Source organism: Mixophyes fleayi, chromosome 5, assembly GCF_038048845.1.
Source record: "Mixophyes fleayi isolate aMixFle1 chromosome 5, aMixFle1.hap1, whole genome shotgun sequence".
NCBI lineage: Eukaryota > Metazoa > Chordata > Amphibia > Anura > Limnodynastidae > Mixophyes > Mixophyes fleayi.
Window position 1 is genome coordinate 253,282,629 of NC_134406.1, and position 17,977 is coordinate 253,300,605.

At 41.8% G+C, this 17,977-nt stretch overlaps 1 protein-coding gene across 26 annotated transcripts in view; it reads left to right on the plus strand.

The window, feature by feature from the left end:
* RIMS2 (regulating synaptic membrane exocytosis 2) overlaps positions 1–17,977 on the plus strand; it is a 506,258-nt gene that overhangs the window by 432,320 nt on the left and 55,961 nt on the right. For 24 of the 26 annotated variants that reach the window (XM_075213921.1, XM_075213923.1, XM_075213933.1 and 21 more), the window contains one exon: positions 16,189–16,430. In XM_075213921.1, coding sequence (XP_075070022.1) covers positions 16,189–16,430 — 242 coding nt within the window. The remainder of the gene's footprint in view (positions 1–16,188; positions 16,431–17,977) is intronic. The other 2 variants (XM_075213924.1, XM_075213935.1) reach the window with 1 other exon arrangement.

The following is a 17,977-nucleotide window of genomic DNA, read 5'->3' on the forward strand; positions in this document are numbered from 1 at the left end:
CGTGTATTTGCATCTGCCCTGTAGCTGTTGCAAAAGATACGCCTCCTAACAAGCGTATCTGAGTGTGTCTGAAGGTCTGCATGAGAGCTAGATGATGATGATGATGATGAACGCCCCTCTCTTCATGCCTTCCTGGCCTCCACTTATGCTGGTCTCTTGAACACTTCCCTCATCTCCTGACTACCTTTTAATGGCTGCCCCACAATGACTTCTGTCCTTATGTTCAGGCTGCCATCAGGGAGGAGTTAATGAAAGTGAAAGAGCCACATACATACCCAAGGGATCTGCAGAGCAAGTGGGGCCCATCAGTCTAGATCTTGGTAATGCCAGGCCCCACTTCCATCGCCAATCACTTGCTCCCCCCTCCCTCTTAGGCTGCAGTCTGTGGCTGGACTTTCAGCCTGGTGGTTAATCATTGGGGAGATGTCTGGGAGCTGTCATTAACATCACCATACAGTAGCACCTGTTGCAGTTGCACTATTGTACCACATTTCTGATTATTATAGCTATACTGCGTTGAAATCTCAGCCAATAAGTTGCTAAAAAATCAGTTTTAAGAATGAGTTGTACTCGAGGCAGACCTGTGACCTGGGACTTGTGGGCTAGGACTCATCAATACGACTAGAGGAATATAACACTAGTAAAATGATACATTTTTAATAGTTTTAATCAATTATTGTAATGTAATTAGAAAATGGCATGCTTCTATCTATTTGAAAAAAAATCACGTAGTTTCATGGATCGGGGGTAGTTAAAATAAAGTTAAAGCACTGGTCGTGTCTTACCTGCACTCTGTTAGCTGCCTTTCTATAGTCTATATTGCTGTGTTACATTCTGCTAAGTACCTGGCTGCAACACCTGATGGTACTGTGCCACCCTAGTAATTATAGACTGTTGCAGCATCAAGTAGGTAAATTAATACTGGGGAGTGTATTTGGTCTAAGTGTATTAGGTCTTAAGCGTACTAGTCATAATAATGTAAATGCGATGGTGCTTTCATTGATATAAAGTGACAGATGCACACTGGCGCAGTTCTCCGGAGACTGGTTACCATGGAAACGGACCTCGCTTGCCTGATACTTGTCCTGAAGCTGCGATTGTTCACATTCTCTAGCAAAATAGGAGCTAGGAGGAGAAAAGTTACTAATTAGAAGATTTTTCTCTTCCAAGATCAGGAAAACCATACTGGCCTGCCATGAAAACAGAAAGGGCAATTAGAACAGGTCATAAGGTCTAGAAAGTTATGGCCAAGATTAGTGAATAGGACACATCATCACCCCCCCTAGGCCAGGGGAGATGCAGGGGCGACGCTTTTAGCTATTTTGCACATATTTTTTATTTTGTATATTAATTATGTATTATTTATATAGTATTATAAACATTGTGTCTCAATTATCATGTGTATCAGAGAATATAATCTCAATTAGAACTTGATAAATTCCTTGTAATTACTTTAAAAAGATGAGATACAGTAGAGTTTGGAGTCATATTGCTTTACGATGGGAGGGGGCATCATATAAGAGTGTCTATAGGAAGCACAGGGTATATCCAGGCCTGAGAAAGGTCACATGTGAGTGTTTCCTGTAGTAATAGGGAATTATTGAAATGGTTCTGGAGAGGATATTGTTTTGTAAAACTATTGTCATTGTTTGTGGAAGGAAGTAGCAGAGTTTCCATTTAACTCAATGAAGTCTCAATGTCGGCCCTTTTACAAAGTTAGAGATATGAAGGTATATGAAAACGTATTTGTATATTAATGAGGCCTATCTCACTTTTATAACTTCAGGTCAGGTAGCAACAGCTTTGTAATGCCGAGATTCTCGCATCACATAGAGGGTGTGAGGATCTTACCTGCCCCATGCTCCCGATCACAGCACTCTCTTGTTACTTCCTGCTTGGTGCTGCGATCATGTGACTCTGGGCGGGGCATTTGGAATTCCCTGCACTATATAAGATCTACTCTGACACACTGTCTGTGTCCCATTGTTTCCACACTGTACAGGTTGCTAACCCCTGCTTCTGGCTCCCATTGTGCTTTCTGGTTCTTGGCTCCTAGTGAATTTCTCCTGGCTTGTCTGACTACGTTTCCTGGATTAACCCTTGTGCTGCTTTCTGAAGTGTGTATCTGACCCGGCTTGTTTACTGACCTCGCTTTCTGGTTTGTCCTTGGCACCACGCACCTCAGTGTTTATCTGACCCGGCTTGTTCAATGACCTCGTTTTCTGGATTGTCCTTGGCGCCGCATACCTCAGAGTGTACCAACCTAGCTTGTTATATTGACCACGACCTCTGTACCTGCCTGTGTTTATCCATCTGCATCTGTCCATCTAACCTCTATCACATCAGAGGGCTACCCTGAGGGTCACGACCTGCAGACTCCCCACAGCAAAATCCATCCTCTGGATTGCGGCGGTTCTTGGTGAAGACCGAGGGGTCTGTTGGACTCTGCGCCAATCCTGATTTATAGTTGCACTCAGTGACCATAGCATAGAGGGCCTGATGATGTGAATCACGACATTAAACCCCACCTCCGTCGACATCCGGGTGGGGTACCTACTCTTCCAGAAGTCTGGGAGGACCCCCTGAAATTCTGGGAGAGTAAACAAGTATGGCCTGCCTACTGTACCAACACCAGACCCTAACCATTTATAAAACTGACTGAAGAGAAGCTAGTCGTGTCATGTTTGATATTTCCCTACAGCTTCAATATCTCCTAAAAGAGTGTAACTCCCACCTAAATTCAGTTGAATAAGATCTGCAACGTGATCCAAGAGCCAACTGCCCCCGATTTCCAGGAAGAAGCCCAGGCTTTGAAGATGTCTCTGAATGTTTTTATTCTAATGACCAACTGTTCGTTACTGTAATGGTAATACAGTGTAATTTCCTTATGTGAGTGCCACCTAATTGTGCCCCCGCCTGCACTCAGAACAGCCAGAGTAGGTCAAGGACTGGACCTCACACAGGTCAGAAGTGCTGCAGAGAGTTGGTTTTCCATCTGATTACAGAGTAGCTGGGGTGGAGCTGTACTCGCTCTATAATTACATATGCTCACTGTGGTTGAAATCTGGTGAGTGGGAAGGCCAAATCATTGAATTCACTAGAACCATTCCAAGATCTTATTGTATATGATGTAATGATGATGTCACGCATGATGTAGGAGACGTGTGTGTGTAATTACATAGTTTAACATATTGGGCCTGATGTAGAGTTTGTTTCTTTATTTTGCTTAGAATACACATTTTCGTATTGTCATGTCTATTGCTTTTTTTTGTTTGCTTGTTTAAACAGTGTGGCCCCTCCCCAGAAATACCAACCAGTGCTATCGCTCAAAGACTTGATTGGTAGCTGCAAAATTCCGGTATACAAAGGGAGTGGGGTGCACCCGTCAAAAGTCATTAGAAATGAGGGTTAAAAATTAGATTAAAGTGTTTTTTTCTATGGAAAACTACAGGTCTCAGTAAGCCCTGTCATGCCTAAAGACGTAAGATATGGTAATAGAACTACAAGCACCAGCACACCCATGGCTGCCAGAACATGCTGGCACTTGTAGAACTACAAGCACCAGCATGCCCTGATATCCAGGACCTGTAGTTCACCTGTAACAAAAACACTGGAAAATAAACAGGCAGACACTACAGAAAATGTTCTTCATAACAAATAATATCACCTCCATAAACCCTCATCCACCACCTTATTTCTCAGGTCCAGGGGAAAATTCTGCTTCTGTCCTCAGGGCTTGCAATCCAGTTGGAAAAAGATCAATAACTTATGAGTGACAACAGGATTGCTACTTACAGGAGCCTACAGGGGCTTTGCTCTGATTGGTCAGAGTGTTGTAAAGCCACTCTGATTGGTTATAAACGGACAAACCCACATGGGGTCTAGCTGCAATGAAGTACATTGATACAACATATTCATTCATACAGTTTTTTTGTGGGCTAGATTTCCACAGGGAATTCAGCCCTGTGCTGAAAGGTCTACTAGGCCTGTTGGTTGGGAGATGCTGCGGATTTTCCTGCTATAGTGTCACCAGCCTGGTCTGACTAGCGCTGGTAGCAGCTTTTTCAAGGGGCATCTGCGCTGTTTGTCCTCCTGAATTTGGCGCTACCTGTCTAGGCTATGGGGGCGATTCAATAAGCCATGAAGTTCTGTAGTAGCCTCACGTGTTATGTTTCTGCGCAAATTACTGTAATGATAAAATCACTCATTTTTGCTCACAGCGCATACACAAATGTTTATGTGGTGCACAAACATCCCAGCAACACCGCTAACACTGATGTCCTCTACCATGTATAAGGCAGGGCTACTCTAATATATGTCAATATGGTGACTCAAAAACCAGGACTTGATGAGCGTAGCTGGGGGCGTGGAGGCACACTGAAGCACTGGTGCCGACACGTAATAAGACAATCTAGTCTGCACCTGCAGACTGCGGCACTGTTGGTTGACTTGCTGGCTGCCAGTTATGTGAACGATAGCGTCCCTGCACCAATAATGTAGCGCACAGTAGTGTATATAGAGGACACTGTGTGGGGGTACACTGGCTGTCTGGGTGCTATATTGTGGGGGGGAGAGGTATCCATTTTGTTATACTGTACATGTGCAGTAGAATCATTTACCTCTCAGACTAACCTTATATAGGCACAATTGGAATATATACATCTGAGAGGCAAGGGAAGGAAAAGGCGGCCTGGCGTTGGCATAGCGTGTTAGTGATCCTTACGTACTATGCTGAGAGGGAAGTCTCCGCAGTTCCGCCCATGTATCTGTTGCAGCTGCTTTCCCCCTAGTGCAAGATTTGTTCTGATTATGATGACTATCAGCAGGGACCTTCAATTGTGTTTAAAAAAATAAAATAATAATAAAAAAAGAAATGTGACCCCTCCCCCCACCCTGCCATAGTGCCAAAGCAGCCCTAAGCCTGTCATTCAGAAAAGTACTAGGGCTATTCCTACACCCCTGGTGCGGTGGATATGGGTTACTAAGTAAGTGACGGTATGGCATACCACCGCATATCAGCCCACTTCGGCCACTGTGTGTGTGTGTGTGTATATATATATATATATAATTAAAACCACCTACATTAGCAGCAGGTCCTTTAAGTCCTGTCAGTAGTGAGGTGGGGACCCCATGGCTCGGACCTGTTTTTCCAGCACATCCCACAGATGCTCAATCGGATTGAGATCTGGGGAATTTGGAGGCCAAGTCAACACCTTGATCTCTTTGTCATGTTCCTCAAACCATTCCGGAACAATTTTTGCAGTGTGGCAGGGCGCATTGTCCTGCTGAAAGAGGCCACTGACATCAGGTAATACTGTTGCCATGAAGTGATGTACTTGGTCTGCAGCAATGTGTAGTCAAGTGGTACGTGTCAAAGTAGCATCCACATGAATGTCGGGACCCAATATTTCCCAGCAGAACATTGCCCAGAGCATCACACTGACTCCGCCAGCTTGCCTTCTTCCCATAGTGCATCCTGGTGCCATCTCTACCCAGGTAAACCATGCACACGCACCCAGCGGTCCACATGATGTTAAAGAAAACGTGATTCATCAGACCAGTCCACCTTCTTCCATTGCTCCATGGTACAGTTCTGGTGCTCACTTGCCCATTGTAGGTGCTTTCTGTAGCGCATAGGGGTCAGCATGGGCATTCTGACTGGTCTGCAGCTACGCAGCCCCAAGCTGCAATGCACTGTGTGTTCTGACACCTTCCTATCATAGCCTGCATTCATTTTTTCAGCAATTTGTTCTACAGTAGTTCTTCAGTGCGATTGGACCAGATGTGCTAGCCATGACCCTGTCGCTGGTTCACCAGTTGCCCTTCCTTGCACCAATTTTGGTAGGTACTAACCACTGCATACTAGGAACACCCCACAAGACCAGCCGTTTTGGAGATACTCTGACCCAGTCATCTAGTTGCTCAAAATCTTACGCTTGCCCATTTTTCCTGCTTCCAAAATATCAACTTCAAGAACTGGCTGTTCACTTGCTGCTCAATATATTCCACCTCTTGAGAGGTGCCATTGTAATGAGATATATATGTATGTATGTGTATATATGTATATATGTATGTATTTATGTGTGTGTATATGTACATTTGTATGCATGTGTATATATGTATGTGTGTGTGTGTGTATGTATGTGTATGTATATATATATATATATATATATATATATATATATATATATATATAATTACACTCTTCTGATATCTCATCCTTTGATGTTTACTATTTAAATTGCCTGATGTTAATTCCCAGTGCAAGCTGCAGGAGCTGGTGAGCTAGTACAGGACTATAATTAAGAATAATGGACACCTATTTTCAAGACTCCTGTTTTTCAGGCTCATGAATATTTGGATCAAAAATATACTGATATTTCTCATTGTGTTTGCTTTGCTGTAAAATTATATTAATATAATTAACTTTTGCTCACAAAGAACAAGTAAACCATATTAAACACACAAATAGGGATCACAGACCTTATGAAGAAAGTGGCAGCAGTTCACATTAGCATTCAGAGTGGATGCTGTACATAATATAGACTAAGGAGAGGCTGCGTCCTTGTTTCGACCACCATTCACTATGGAGAGATTCAATTCCGCGAGGTGTCTCTGGAACGTGCGTTGGAGATTTTCCAGGTCTCTCCGCTCATTTTTTCTCGAACCCCATAGATGTGCACGGAAAAATAAGCGTAGGTTCCTACTGTAATGGCAATTTGCGCAACGGACACCATGGTGATGTCTGAGCGCCACATCGCAGGCAATTGAATCTCCCCCTAAGAGTGCTCATGTCGTTCTGTCTTCATACAATTCATTAAACCCTATTTGTAGTGGCAATTGAGCTGCATTGTAGTTCACAAACTGTTTCCATGGTAACAAGTGTTGCTAAGGAAGACTACTTATTCACAACTATCTGTCAAATGGCAGCAGCAGAGTGTTTCTGGGATTTCATTGGGTGATTTCATACCTAAATACCTAAATACTATTTAAAATAAGACGAGTTATTCCACTGTGATTTTAATTAGGCAACATGATTTCTGAGTTGTTATCCCAAATTCCATTTGGTTGCTCTTGGCATTAAACTGCTAAACTCAGTTGAAAGACATTTACATTTAGAGGGTAGCAATGAGAATCATTAAAAAACAATATATATAAACTATACTATTAACAATTAGATTCTAATAATCACCTGTAAATGATGGCATTGCTGTGTACAATGAGATTAGTATTGTCATCACTGACTTTCAACTTTTGGATCCTTAAATCCAAGCCCTTCCATTAGCTGCACCCCTTCCACAGGGAATCTTTGGTAGCCTATAAAAGAACTTTCATGTAGTTTTCTCTTTAATGGATAACTAAATGTTTGATCTTGGTAGTGAGGCAGTGGAAAAATTTGATTTGCTGAACAAATTGCCTTGTATTTCATCATTTATTCAAAAAAGATTATCATGCATTCCCAGTCTGTTGACATCTGCTTTTTGGAGGTGTTATTGAGATAATACAATAACATCTATGTTTATCTGTAGCCTGAGGCATTGTGTGTACTTAGAACTCAACATCTGATGACATCTATGCGTATGAGATCTTTCTTCATAGAAATACAATTGTCCCCACTTTATTATTACATTATTACAATAGAAATACATTTCCAAATTATGGTTAATATTAATGAACCAGAAGTAAGCAACCTAGGTTTTTCCAGCCATTTGGAAAGCCCCAACATTTCTGCATTAGAGCTGTTGCCTAAATTTGGTGTGCAAAGATAGGCATGACATTAGTATTGAACATTTGATAGATATACTGTATTTTCCTAACAGCACGGAACCATATTTGCCCACTCTCCCGGAGTGTCCAGGAGACTCCCGAATGCCGGGTATGTCTCCTGGACTCCCGGGAGAGAAGGCAATTCTCCCGCAATCTGCCTGTAGGAAGGCTAAATGACGCGTTTCGCAGTGAATCGCGTCATAATGGCCCCGCCCCAGCGACAAGATTTTGTGTTTTTCGGGGAAGGGTCCAAAATGATGCGTTTCAATGCGTCCCCGCCCCCTTACGCCCTCCTGTCATACCTCTTCCCTGGGATCTCCCAGAGGGCAACAATAACAATTTGGTAACTATGCACTGAACCACAAATCAAATTGTACTATATAAAATATCTTATAATACTATTCAAATATTTTTCCAATAAACTAATAAGTGATATTGTAAGTATGGGGCTGAACATGATCTTTATTGAGAATTAACTTAACTTTTAGAACAGTGATGGGCAACAGGCGACCCTGGGAACGCATGCGGCCCACAGCTCCTTCCTGGTTTATTGGCAAATTTGTTTGTTATAGCTTGTAACACTTGTTTACAATGCCTGCTGATGTGTTATTACAGATAGGTGTCTCTTTCTTTGTATTGTATTGTTCTAACTTATTACTGAGATTAAGGGTAATGTGAGGCCTTTTTCAAAGTGAGAGGGCCGAGTCATGCGGCCCCTGATGTGTTCAGGTTGCCCATCACTGTTCTGGAACTTCTTTGTCTTACTTTGAGCAGTCGCTGTGTAGAAGAATTGACTGCAAGGTAATTGGAACAGGTACAGAGGACTGCCCCTGCGCTGCTCTATCACTGGCTGCCTGTGGTGCATGTTATACAATATATCACTCCCTGCCTAAGTCTCTCTCCCTATTGGATGTAGCACCTTAGTGTTGACATTCAGCTACAAGATCAACTTTTGTATGTTTGTCAAATATTAATATACATTGAACTCTTGTAGATCTGCAGAATATAATAGAAGCATATTAATACTTACACCTCATCACTAGCGACATCCCTTTTCCATAAACTATATGGTTACCTCACTAGCCCCATCGAATAGCAGTATACAGTGAGACCACCCTGCACAAATCCTCCATTATTCTATTAAATTATATTATTATATTAATTATATTATTCTATGTTCCATACCTATTAATTTAATAGTTCCTCATCTCATTTGCAGAGCATCTTTTATAAAAATATATGCTAATAATGGCCAGCTGGCCAATCTAATCTGCCCACTTTTGCCCAGTGTTTTTGTTTGTATTACCTCTGTGCAGGAGTGGAACTACTGCAGTAACAACTGTTCAATGTGCAATAGGGCCCACGCCCTGAGGGGTCCTGTTTGGCGATATGTGGTCCCTATTGCAGTTAGCCATGAGATTGGGCTCAGCTTTGTATACTAGTGACAGAACTGGACTCAGCATTGTATACTAGTGACAGGACAGGGCTCAGCATTGTATACTAGCTACTAGACTGGACTCAGCATTGTATACTACTGACAGAACTGGTCTCAGCATTGAATACTACTGTCAGAACTGGACTCAGCATTGTATACTAGTGACAGAACTGGACTCAGCATTGTATACTAGTGACAGGACTGGCGCAGTTTTATATACTAGTGTCAGGACTCGGCTCAGCTTTGTATACTAGTGACAGAACTGGACTCAGCATTGTATACTAGTGACAGAACTGAGCTCAGCTTTGTATACTAGTGACAGAACTGGACTCAGCATTGTATACTAGTGACAGAACTGGGCTCAGCTTTGTATACTAGTGACAGAACTGGACTCAGCATTGTATACTAGTGACAGAACTGGCTCAGCATTGTATACTAGTGACAGAACTGGACTCAGCATTGTATACTAGTGACAGAACTGGCGCAGTTTTGTATACTAGTGACAGAACTGGCTCAGCATTGTATACTAGTGACAGGACGGGGCTCAGCTTTGTGTACTAGTGACAGAACGTTCTAAGCTTTGTATACTAGTGACAGAACTGGCTCAGCTTTGTATACCAGTGACAGGACTGGGCTCAGCTTTGTATACTAGTGACAGGGCTCAGCTTTGTATCCTAGTGACAGGGCTGGGCTCAGCTTTGTATACTAGTGACAGGACAGGGCTCAGCTTTGTATACTAGTGATAGCACTGGGCTCAGCTTTGTATACTAGTGACAGGACTGGGCTCAGCTTTGTATACTAGTGACAGGACTGGCTCAGCTTTGTATACTAGTGACAGGACTGGCTCAGCTTTGTATACTAGTGACAGAACGTTCTCAGCTTTGTATACTAGTGACAGAACGTTCTCAGCTTTGTATACTAGTGACAGAACGTTCTCAGCTTTGTATACTAGTGACAGAACGTTCTCAGCTTTGTATACTAGTGACAGAACGTTCTCAGCTTTGTATACTAGTGACAGAACGGGGATCAGCTTTGTATACTAGTGACAGAACGGGGATCAGCTTTGTATACTAGTGACAGAACGGGGCTCAGCTTTGTATACTAGTGACAGAACGGGGCTCAGCTTTGTATACTAGTGACAGAACGGGGCTCAGCTTTGTATACTAGTGACAGAACGGGGCTCAGCTTTGTATACTAGTGACAGGACTGGGCTCAGCTTTGTATACTAATGACAGAACGGGGCTCAGCTTTGTATATTAGTGATAGGACTGGGCTGACATTTAAAAATATGGCGCCAGTACATTTCGCTGCATATATGTAGTTAGTCGTGGGAATGAGCAGTTGGTAATTTGTATTTGTCCAGAGTAGCAGTTCCTATTATGGGACTCTCACCGATTAATATCGGATTGCCCATGGTTATATGTTCAGAGAAGGGTCCATCTGCCCATTTCCATACTCCTCAGATGGCTGGTAAATCATACATCCCACCTCTCAATTACTTTCATTATACGACAACAGGTTTTATTTAGTAGCATAATGGATATTATCAGTGCGGTTATTATATTCTCTTAGTGATATATGGTTATATTGAAACTTGTTATAATATACTAATAAAATACTGGTGGTGATGGTGACAAACTGCATGTTTGTTATGTTTTAATAACTTCTTACATTGTATAATATAATTTGTCGGATAGAATTATCTCTGGCCAGAGAGGATGTATTGCTTGGCAGTCTGCGTTTTTCATTGATATTTTAATAATATATTGGCTTGAAATGAAATTAGTCTATTTCCTGCTATTATTATATTTTTATTGATATCATTTTTTTATTAAAAATGTATCATAAAAAATTGGTTTAGGCAGAATTTTCCATAATAACCGGACTCTCTTTATTTTTTCGATAACTAGTGCCCTATCTGTAAGCCGAGTCTGTAACTTGTGTGCTTACGTGCAGCACATGAATTCTGTTTTCTGACAGATGAATAGAGGAGAGATAACTACACGTAATGATCATCGATCTATGTGGAGTATACAATGCACACACAATTTTCTAAGGCAGGAACATGGATGGTGTACAGTAGGGCGTCCTATTCTTCCAGTCCCTATTCATTCATCCACTTTAGTAAGTCAGCTGTGTGCATTGTTCCAGTGTCCCTATGTAGGTCGCAGATCTCTACATGAGTATCCCTCTCTCCTCCATCCGCCTGCCAAAAAAGCTTCCTTCGCTTTCCAGTAGAAGTTGTCAGACAGCGCCCCCTACTGTTAGGATGAATGCACATGAGCACTGTACCTATATTGCCTCCCCATCTGCGCAGTGTTCCACTCAACAAGCAGAAAGCATCTCAGACAGGCCTTTAAAAACACTTGACCCCGGTATTGAGACCCCAAGTGGTTTGAGAATGCAGTATATAACATAGATGCACCTTGTGCTATTTACTTCTGTCTACTCTCCCTCCAACATTCTCCCTGCGTTTTAAAGAACAACCACGTGAATGGTCCTGTATTCATCATAGAAAGCAATCATTCCCTATTAAAGGCACTAGGTGAAGGCAACATAACTCAAACAGAGGGGGGAATTCTATTGGCGCGTTACTGCCGAAAGTAACGCGGCCTGCTCACTATTACTGATATTATGGTGATAGTGTGCATTATTAACATTAATACGGTAATCTTTAACGCTGATTTTTGCTTGCCAGAAAATGGGGGTTAAAATTACTGTATTAACGGTAATATAATTAACACCGCGTTGAGCGCAGCTGGATTAAAGTTCCCCCCAGAGAGTCAACATTTGTCTGACTGACTCTGAGCACGCACACTAAGGGGAAAATTCAATTAGCTGCATTACTGTTAAAAGTAACGCGGCTTGCGCACTATAAGCGTTATTACGACACCTTTAACGCTGGCTTTCTGCTCGCAGCTCAGGGTTAGAATTGCCGTAATAACGGTAATACTTTTAATGCTGCGTTACTTTTGCGAGTAACGTGGCTAATTGAATATGCCCCTAAGTTTTTACTTTTTTTGCAACAATGTTGCAATCCACTGCCAAAAGGTTATTCCTTAGTATCGGAGAGAAAATCATACATTGCTCAAACATAAGGCAGCCAAAAAAAGAATAAATAACAATTTTTCATATCATTTTAGTTGAGAAATAATAATAAATAAATTAATTGACCTTTTTATTTAAAATGGGTTGTACACCTATGCAGATTAAATGGTGACTTACAGGGGTTGTCCACGTTAGAAATCCCCCCCCCCCCCCATGTAGCAATTAGGAGACAATCTTTCATATGCTCCCAGTTACTTGGGATTCTTACTTTCTATTACTTGCAGCCTCAGGTAAATGGGTGAGGGGTATTTCTGAGGAAGTGACCCCGCTCTATTTGCTATATAATGATGGGGGTTGTCCAAGAGTGGGTAACCCTTTTATTGCATTCAGCTGGTAGAGCTGTAATAAGAGAAAAGCGATTGAGAGTGGCATCTGATTGGTCGAGAGCTGATAGATGAAAGATTTAAACTTAACAGGTTGCCCTCTAAAGGTTAACTACAGTGTACAAATAGTCAGCGAATTTGACTGGCTGTCTGTTAAGATTTATTGCAGCATTGAGAATCCAATAGCGAAGTGATGGGGCTTTAAACTCCAGAATAGTTCCCTTTTAATAAGATTGGCTGGATTCTGATGCAGACAAGTAGCTGTGCTGAAAAAACATCTTTAGTATGTACTTTATTTACACAGAAACAAAAGCAAGTGGATTTCTTTTGTAAATAGAGCATGTGTCAGTATCGTATCACTTATCATTGTGCATGTATACCAGATGATGGTCTCATGTGTCCGTGCTTGTGTCATGTCTCCAATCTGTATTAGAAAGCTATTGCCCACAATTTCTATTGATTTTCTTTTTAAAAACGTGCATCTGTACAGCTGATAGAGTGAAATCGCCTTGTTAAACAAGGTCTCGGGTTTCTGGCTAAGATGCCTTCTGAGAGAGAACAAGACTTTCTTTTCAACAGCTGATAAATAAAGATTGTATGACATTCCCTGCAAAGCTTCACCCTCTAAAGTCCAAAGAGACTGATTGACTAACATGCTTCCCCACCACATCTTTCTCTCCTTTTCTCTATACGGCGGGTGAAATAAGTATTGAACACATCAACATTTTTCTCAGTAAATATATATTTAATGTGGCTATTGTAATAAAATTTACATCAAATGTCAGCAACAACTCTTGCAATCCACACATGCAAAGAAATTAAACCATAGATGTCCATAATTTAAGTTTTGTGTAATAATATGAAATGACACAGAGAAAAAGTATTGAACACATGAAGAAAGGGTGGTCAAAAAGGGTGGTCAGTAATTAGAAAGCAATCCTGTCAGCTGGTTCAGCCACAACTGATGACCTATAAAAAGGTGTCTTGTTACCAAGGTGTCACAGAAGAAACCTCTCATGATGGGTAAAAGCAAAGAGCTCTCTCAAGACCTTCGCTACCTTATTGTTGTAAAACATACTGAAGGCACTGGTTACAAAAGGATCTCTAAACTGCTGAATGTTCCAGTGAGAACTGTTGGGGCAGAGCCGGATTTAGACCTTATGGGGCCCTAGGCAAGATACTGGTTTGGGGCCCCCTCCCTGAAAAAATCCATAGCACTATAGTTTTTTTAGCATAACATATACTCCTATTCAGGGGCTGGCTGGCAGACTTTAGCCCGGGGGGGGCAAGCATATAGCACTCGCCCATAAGTAGTGGCCCATTTTTAAATGGTGGTCTCACCGCCGGCCCTGGGAGGGCCCTCTGGGGACCACTGGGCCCTAGGCAATTGCCTAGGTTGCCTAATTGTAAATCCGGCCCTGTGTTGGGGCCATAATCTAGAAGTTGACAGAACATCATTTCACCATAAACCGGCCACGACCAGGTGCACCCCGCAAGATTTCTGACAGAGGAGTGAAAAAAAATATCAGAAGAGTTGTTCAAGAACCAAGGACCACTTGTGGAGAGCGTCAGAAAGACCTGAAATTAGCAGATACAATTGTTTCAAAGAAAACAATAAGTAATGCACTCAACCGCCATAGCCTGTATGCACACTCGCCACGCAAGACTTCTTTGCTGAAGAAAACACATGTTGAAACTTGTTTAAAGTTTGCTGCACAACGTTTGGACAAGTCTGTGAAATACTGGGAGAATATAGTGTGGTCAGATGAGAGCAAAATAGAACTCTTTGGATGCCATAATACACACAATGTTTGGAGGAGATATGGCACTGCACATCACCCCAAAACACCATACCAACAGTGACGTTTGGAGGTGGGAACATCATGGTGTGGGCTGTTTTTCTGCACACGGTACTGACATACTGCATATCATTAAAGAAAGGATGAGACATATCATGAATGTACCGAGACATTCTTGATAAAAATCTGCTGCCATCTACCAGGATGCTGAAGATGATATGAGGGTGAACATTTCAGAAAGACAATGGTCCTAAACCATACTTACCTACTTTCTGTATTCTGATTCCGGGAGATGGGCGTGACTGGAGGGGGCGGGGCAGGGCAGGGCAAGACAAATCGCGTCATTTTAGCCCTGCCCCCGCGACGAAAATGACGTTTTGTAGCGGGGGGCGGGGCCAAAATGCCGCGATTCTGGCTGAATCGTGTCATTTAGCGGTGGCTGCAGCGGGATGCGGGAGATTTGACAGCTCTCCCGGGAGCCCGGGAGATTGACCCGAATTTCGGGAGTCTCCCGGACATTCCGGAGAGTTGGCAAGTATGTCCTAAACACACAGTCAAGGACACTGTTTATTGGTTTCAGAGAAAGAAAATAAAGCTGCTAGAATGGCCCAGACAATCACCTGACTTGAATCCAATTAAAAATCTATGGAAAGTACTAAAGATCAGAGTTCATAGAAGAAGCTCGAAGACTATTTGCGTTGCAGAAAGGGGAAAAATCACACCTGAGCAATGCATGCGACTAGTTTCTCCATACAGGAGGCATCTTGAAGCTGTCATTACCAACAAAGGCTTTTGTACAAAGTATTAAACAAATTTCAGGAAGCGCGTTCAATACTTTTTCCCTGTGGCATTTCACATTATTGCACAAAACTTAATTTATGGACATCTATGGTTTTATGTCTTTGCATGTGTGGATTGCAAGGGTTGTTGACATTTGGTGTAAATTTCATTACAATAGCCACATTAAATATATATTTACTGAGAAAACTGTTGATGAGTTCAATACTTATTTCACCCGCTGTATATAATACATATATTTATATATATCCGAAAGGCCAAGTTTGTGCAAGTTTCAATGTCCCCTACACAGATTCCATGACACTGGCCCTGCAAAGTGGTAGGATAACCCTTACCCGTAAGGGCCAGTATCGCTCACTTGCCTTGGTGAGATTTCATTGATAAATAACAGTTTTATTTAAATAGAGGCATTAAAAATCATTGTTATCGCCGGTGGTTAATAAATAGGCTCCTCTGTCTTTTTACTAGAGATACTGCACCAAATACACACCCTATTTTATGCTTTGATTTGAAGTGATTACTAATTTAGTTATAATCTACACTAAAGCGGATGGGTCCTTATAATATCCATATTGATTTTGTAGTGATGACATCATTATCTGGCGAATTTAGATGAAACCATCACTAAGGATGTAGTGATGATTGTATATTAAGTGTAATAACATGTAGATGTATTGCATGGCTATGACAAACTAATATATTTCTTCATAACAACTGATAATGTTTAAGCCAACAACAAATGCAGTTTTATTGTCATATCCGTCCTATTTCATGTGCATTGTCTACTGTGTTCTCTTTCACATTTACATGCTAGAACATGTTAGTCTTTTAAGTAGAGTAGTCTCTTTACCCTAAATTTCCCATATATTATCAACTAAAAACTTTTGCTTTTCTGTCTTTTCACCCCCTCCCCCTCCCCCGTCTTGTGTGCAAACATTCTCTGCCAATTGGCTGACAGTGTTTTTACATCCAAAATGCAAAGCAGACAGATGGGCGCCACTGGGAAGAACATGACTAAAAGTACCAGCATCGGAGGGGATATGTATACATTGGAGAAGAACGACGGGAGCCAATCGGATACAGCGGTGGGCACAGTGGGCACGGGAAACAAGAAGAGGCGCTCCAGCATCGGCGCCAAAATGGTGGCCATAGTTGGTCTGTCGCGGAAAAGTCGAAGTACCTCACAGCTCAGCCAAACAGGTAGGATCTACTTATTTCTACTCTAGTTTATCATCCTTGGCATGTGGTATGTGTCTGGTTTTTTTCAGCTCTTGGGGGGAGGGGGAGATGTATTTTAATTTTCCGTATTGAGAACTAGGTTCTATGAAACGCGCTGGGTCCATATGACAAATCAAATTGGTGATTGGTGGAGTTCTTTGGTGAATCATTGTTTTCTCACTGGTGCGTTTGTATAGTCAGCCGAGCACAATTTATGTCTACATTACGGTCTTTGGAGACTCTTCCGCAAACTGGAGTGCGCCAAGTTTTGCAGGGAAGTGGAAAATCTGAAGAGTCGCGCTGTGCAAAAGTATAAATGTAGAAAAAATAGGTAGCTGTCACCTGAAATGAGGTTCTTCCTGGCCCACAGCCCCCTTGTAAGCAACCATGTGTGTGAGGCCTAGTTTTTTTTTTCTAATTTTGCATTGTTCTGTCATGGTATGTTTTGAAACCATCTATAAGGTATGTGATTGCTTTGAATTTACTATTATTATTTGTAATACTATAAAATATTGCCTTTTGTCTATGACCATGATGCATGCAGTTGTGTATATTCAGAATATTAATCTCCAGTATTACCAAGTGATAATCTATTTAACAGACAGTCTAGTGCAGACATCACTAGTATACAGTAATGTTATATTATTAGCTGCGTACAAATGTTCTGCTCACATGTGGTCAATTGTATCACACTGAAACGACTTACTTGTAGACATGCCCGCTGAGAAAATGAGAGATTAGTCTGTGCATTTTAAGTATATAAGCCAGTCATACAATGAAACTGAAGCGAGGTCTGCTAAGCTTAAATTATGCTGCAGGTGTTTCAAAGACCTGGTTTGATTGAAACCTATATTCTGCATCTAAATCACTAGACAGATTAACATTAAAAGAAATGGACTGGATTAATGCAGCCAAGTTAAAAAGAGGACAGCTCTGCACAGTACTTGGCCCATGAAGTAAAAATTAACTTTAATTAAATCAGTTTAAAAAACTCCCCAACATATTCTTAAAATAAATTGTACTTATAAAGTCGCAGTATTATTTTTAGGAGCCGGTGACCACCACTTTCTGAGCAGGGGTCTTCTAACACTGTTTGGGGGCAGAGATGTGACAAATACAGTAGCGACTGACTGCAATAGGCTTCCTGCCTTCTAGCATACCCCAAGAAGCTACCACCTTAGCCAGAGAGAGTTCTCCCCAGAGGGTTGAAGCTTAACAGGGCCAATTTGTAGTTAAATAGACTTGTATAAAGGCCTACTCTCCCAGAAATGTCTGTGAGACTCACAAATTTCTACGAGCTCTCCCGGAATCCTAAGAGAGGGGTGCATCCTGCCCACTACCCTAGTGAAGTGGGTGCGGCGTAATGACACGATTTACTCAGGCACGTCCCCCCGGAATCAGCAATGGAATCTCCCGGAGGGGAGATCAGAATTCTTGGCAATTTTGTATAAATGTCACATGTTATAAATTCTAAACACTGCAATTCCTGTAAAGAAACCAAAAGAGATGTTTGTGACAGCTACCATCAG